The sequence below is a fragment of the Pteropus alecto genome, unplaced genomic scaffold, assembly GCF_000325575.1.
Source record: "Pteropus alecto unplaced genomic scaffold, ASM32557v1 scaffold49, whole genome shotgun sequence".
Lineage (NCBI taxonomy): Eukaryota > Metazoa > Chordata > Mammalia > Chiroptera > Pteropodidae > Pteropus > Pteropus alecto.
This window is the reverse complement of record NW_006443131.1, coordinates 1,042,142-1,046,972: the sequence shown is the minus strand read 5'-3', so window position 1 is coordinate 1,046,972 and position 4,831 is coordinate 1,042,142. Positions and strand designations below refer to the sequence as shown.

At 64.6% G+C, this 4,831-nt stretch overlaps 1 protein-coding gene across 1 annotated transcript in view; it reads right to left on the bottom strand.

Annotated features, from left to right (window-relative positions):
- The window catches only part of NES (nestin), a 7,978-nt gene that overhangs the window by 2,364 nt on the left and 783 nt on the right, over window positions 1-4,831 (bottom strand). The window contains exons 2-5 of the mRNA XM_015598290.2: window positions 4,684-4,827; window positions 3,530-3,654; window positions 1,871-1,944; window positions 14-1,674 (exon numbers count right to left, since the gene is read on the bottom strand). Of these exons, the coding sequence (XP_015453776.1) occupies window positions 14-1,674; window positions 1,871-1,944; window positions 3,530-3,654; window positions 4,684-4,827 (2,004 nt within the window). The remainder of the gene's footprint in view (window positions 1-13; window positions 1,675-1,870; window positions 1,945-3,529; window positions 3,655-4,683; window positions 4,828-4,831) is intronic.

The window sequence follows — 4,831 nt, the reverse complement described above, 5'->3', positions numbered from 1 at the left end:
GTCCGCGCCGCGCCGCCCCCCGCCCCCCCTCTTCCAGTGGCCTCAGCGGCTCCCGTCCCCCCTCTTCCAGTGGCCTCAGCGGCTCCCGTCCCCCCTCTTCCAGTGGCCTCAGCGGCTCTCGATCCCCCTCGTCCCCCAGGCTGTCCTCTTCCAGGTTCGCCCGAGTTTCCTCGTCTGCCGCTGCTGGAGGCCTCGCGCTTTCTCGGTCGCTCTCCTCCGAAGATCCGCGTGATCCTTGGTTCTCTTCCAGGGGCCCCCCTGACTCTCGGTTCTCTTCCCCAGGCCCCCCTGGTTCCTGAACTTCCGCTTCTAGAGGCTTCGTTGTCTCCCGATGCATTTCCTCCGGAGGCCGCGACAGCTCTTGTGCTCCCGTAGACGTCGCTGTTTGCGGGTCCCCGGCAGACCTCATGGGTTCTAGGTTCTCCGTTTCTAAACATCTCGCCACCTCTCCTCTCTCTCCTTCCAGGGGCCTTAATAACTCTCCATCCTCTTTTTCGAGAGGTCTAACTACCTCCTGGTCTTTTCCAAGAGACCCCAGGGGCTCGGGCTCCCCCTTTTCCCAAGGTCCCAGTGTCGTCGGGTCTTCCCCCAGAGGCCTCGGCGGCCCCGGGTGCTCTTTGTCTCGAGCTGTCAATGCCTCGAAGCTCTCCTCGGCCGGGGACCTCACCGACACTTGATTTTCCTCTCCTGGATATAAAAATGTCTCCAGACCATCTTCACGAGATCTCGTAAGTCCTTGCTTCTCCTCCTCTAGAGGCCGCCGTGTGTGGGGGGCCTCTGTCCCCATCGGCTGGAGTCCTGGAGCCCCTTCTCGCAGAGTGCTCTCCCCCTCCACGTCTTTTTCCTCCAAAGACGCCTCTAGCTCTCGACTCTCCTTTTCCAGACCCTGGAGTGCTTCCCCGCTCTCGTCTAAAGACCTCGGAGATCCCTGACTCTCCTCCGCTCGAGCTCTCGGCGTCTCGCGGTTCTGCTTCTCCAGAGACGTCAGTGACGCTTGGACATCCTCTTCCAGAGACTTCGGAGCTTCGTTCTCCGGACTCCAGGCGTCCGCGATTTCCTCCCTGTTCAGGTCCCCCTCTTCCTGCCGTGTGTCCTGCTGCGAACTGCTCACCATTCCGACCTCTGTGGCTGTTTCCTTCTCTGCCGGCTCCCCGACGTGTCCTTCACATTCCCCCCGGAATCTGCTGGACGCTCCAGACTCCCCTGGTTCTCCACCTTCGGCCTCTAAACTGGGGTGCTCGGGGCTGAGGGGTGGGGCTGAGGAGGCTTGATCCTCAGGGCACTGGCCTCTACCAGCTTCTTGCTGCTTGCCCCCAGGTTCCTCTGGGGCCAGCAGGAGGCTGGCAGGGATGGCCTCGCTGGCTTCGCCCCACGTGGCCTGTGGAAGCTGCTGCCTCTCACCCTGTGGCTGGAGCACGGAGGGAGTGGCCTCCTGGGCTCTGACCGCCCCATCCGTAGCGGGGCAGGGAGCCTGAGGTGCGGGTAGGATGGGGGTGCTGGCCAAGGTCGGGGTACTGGCCTGGAGGAATTCCTGCCTCTTCAGAAAGGTAGGAACTGGCGTCTCAAGGGTATCAGGTAAGGGCGAGGAGAGAGGTGTAGGGCTCAAGACAGAGAGCAAAGGTCCCAGACGTCGGCCCTCTGGGGTCCCAGGGAAGTGCAGCTCCAGCTTGGGGTCTGGAAAGGCAGAGGAGAAAAAACTGGCACTAGGTACTGGCGGGGGGGCCAGGGCCACAGAGCAGCGACCACTTCCGGCAAGAGCCGTGGGCCCTGCCCTGCCCCCGACCTGAGCTGTCGGGCCAAGGGGTCAAGACTTAGACTGGAGAGCAAGGGAAGGCAGCATTCTGGGGAGGGGGCCTGGCCCAGCTCTTACCCTGGAAGCCAAAGGAAGCCTTGGGACCCCCGCCAGGTGTCCGCAGCCGGGAGTTTTCAGCCTCTAGAAGGGTCCTGGGGACAGGGAGGGAGAGCTGGGTCAGCCCTCTGCCTGCAGGCAGGTCTACTGGGGAATACAGGGCAGTGCAGGCTTCCGGTCCACTGTCACCCAGAGCCACACACGCGGGTACAGCTGGCTGTGTGCGTGGAATCACGTGGCCACGTACCCAGACATCACACGCTGGGTCACGCAGTGGCACACACATGCTCGGGACTCGCAGCTGGGCTCACAGACACACAGGCGGGCTCCCACACAGCAGACTCAGTGTCCACATGCCCACTTTGCTCAGACTGCTCTCCCCCTCCCTGCCCCAGGCCCATGACCTCATCCTCTGTGGGGGGCCATTCTCATGCTAATTGCCGCCATTGTCCACAGGCCATCTGGAGGTTGGAGGAGGGGGCTTCCCAGGGGAAGTGGGACTTCTCAAGCTGTTCCCATGGGACAGGCTCCCCCCTTCTCCCCCGGGGCCCCCAGAGCTAGTTGCAGACAAAAGCAAAAGAATCCAGCCCCCTCTGCCCAAATCCTTTCAAGCCTGGAAACCCAGGGCCCAGCTGGTTGGGATCGAGCCCCTCATCTGGATCCCAAGCACTTCGGTGCAGTGGAGGCCTTTGTGTCCATGCCCCTGCCTCCGTGCCCCGTGGGGACAGAGGAGGAAAGGACCAGCAGGGGGAGGAGGACCAGGTCCCACTGAGCATCAGCTCTCAGCTCCTCCTCCCGGCCTCCAGGTCTGGACAGTGTCCTCTGCTCCAATCTGCGTCCTGTCCCCAGGCAGCGAGTGTCCTTCATTCCTGGGCCCTCACCTACCTTCCTCCTCTCTCCTCTGGAACCTGTCCCGGGCCCCCCCACCTTGGTTTGCCTGTGGACTCTGGGGGTGCTGTCCTCATAGCCCAGCCACCCCTCGCCCCCCGCGCCCCCCACGGGCTTGGTGTTCTCGGCCCTTCATGGTGGCAAAGCCCTTCCTCAGGCTCCATCACTGGACCCTCGGCCAACCGGGCCGAGTCCCAGGAGAGGCTGCGAGTTGGCCCAGGGCCTCGCGGCCAGAGAAGCAGCACCTCCTCAGTCCTGGCCTTCCCTGAGCCGTCAGGGGCTGTGACCAGGAGACGGGGGGCGGGGCCAAGAGGCTAGGGCTTGAGAGGGGTCAGGCCCCAAAACGTGCAGGACAGAAGGGGCCTTGGGTGTCCCCCAGCCCGCCTTCCATCCTCTGGACAAGGAGACTTGTCAGCGTGAGCCAGCACCCCCTCCCCGTACCTGCGGCTCCTCCTTTCTGAGGCTGCCCAAGGACGTCACCCCTCGGTGACACACAGTCCCTGGGGTAGGGTCTGGGTGCAGAAGCCTCACATGTGTCCAGCCTGTCTCCTCACCTCCCCCTGGGGATTCCCTGGGCACAGGACACTTCTCTCATCCTGGCCCCACAGGGGAGCAGGCGGGCTCAAGGGGGACACGTCCTGGTGTGGACCGGATCGGCCTAGACAGAGTCACAGAACCTAGTGGTGGCAGAGCCACCACTGCCTGTGACTCCGGGCCCCTTCGGCCGAGGAGCCTCTGACACTGCACGAATGTGTGTGTCTGCGTGCACAGGTGGGTTGGGCCAACCTGTACCTGTATGTGGCCACCTCCAGGCTCAGGGACATCTTCAGGTGTGCCAGCTGCTGCCGACCTTCCAGGACCTGGGCGATCTGAGTCTGGAGGCCCCGCTTCTCCTCCTCCAGGGCCTCCACGGCCAGCTGCAGGGCAAGTGGGAGGTGATCAGTAAGGGCCAGGGAGCCGCCCGCCGGCCAGCCCGCGTGCCCTGGCTGCCGACGGAGCACCTTCTGCTCCTGCCCGTGGAGCGGGCTCCTGCCTCCCCGCCCAGAGAACCGCTCCGGAGCCTTGGAGAAGGGACCCTCTCAGCCTTGGCGCGGCCAGGCTCCTCCTCTGAGGGTGCTGGTTCAGTGGCTGCACGTGCAGCTCGCATTGAGCTCCCACAGGAAGGGCGCCGTGAGGGAGGAGGGCAGAGGGGTTACAGGCAGGAGAGGGGGAAAGTGGAAGCAGAAGGAAAAACGATTACTCAAGAGGCCTGGAAAGCAGGACGGGAGGCCCAACTGCCCCCAACCCGGTCACCGTCTCCTGCGGCTCACGCCAGGCCCCGCCCCCTCCACCTCCCACGTGTTCTGGAATCTGTCTCCTCTCAAGGAGGGCTGGGTGGGGAGGTGGCCATGGCCAGACCTCCCTCAGGCCCAGGCAGGGGGCTGTTTTCTCAGCTGTTGGTCCCATCTGTGCAGTGCCACGGGGGAGCAGCTGTCCCAGGCTTCTGGAATGTGCTCAGGGAGTGGAGAAGCCTGATACGGGACAAGGGCAGGCGGCCCCCGGTCCAGGGCCCCTCGCCCCCACCAGTGGGGGAGGGGAGGCGGTTAGAAACAGGAGGTTCTGCGTAGCAGGACCATGAGACTCGGCGCTGAGGGGGCAAGTCCTGGGCACTTTGTGGGTGACGGCAGAACCTATAGGGGTCCATCTAGACAGTGGGAGGCTGCTACACAGGACTTGGGCCTGTCCGCCCTCCCCGGGCGTGTGAGAAGCCTCTGAAGCCCTCATCCCCCTACTCCAGAGGGAGCTGTGACAGTCTAGGGCCTCTGCCCCAACCGTGGGTTTTCCTAGACGTGGTGCCTGAATGGGCGCCATGCGCACCCGCACCCCCAGTCCCTCCCCCAGAAGGTCTCTGAGCCCCGTAGGGACTTTTCGAAGCCTCGTCTCGCCCAGGGCCCCCATCCCCTCACCTGGAACTTCTCAGTGGCCTGCAGCCGCTCCTGCCAGCAGCCCTCCAGCCTCTGTTCCAGGGCCGCCCTGCGCTCCTGGAGGCCGCCGCGCTCGGCCTGCAGCTGCTGCAGCTCCAGGCGCCCCTCGCGGGCGCCCTGCACCGCGCGA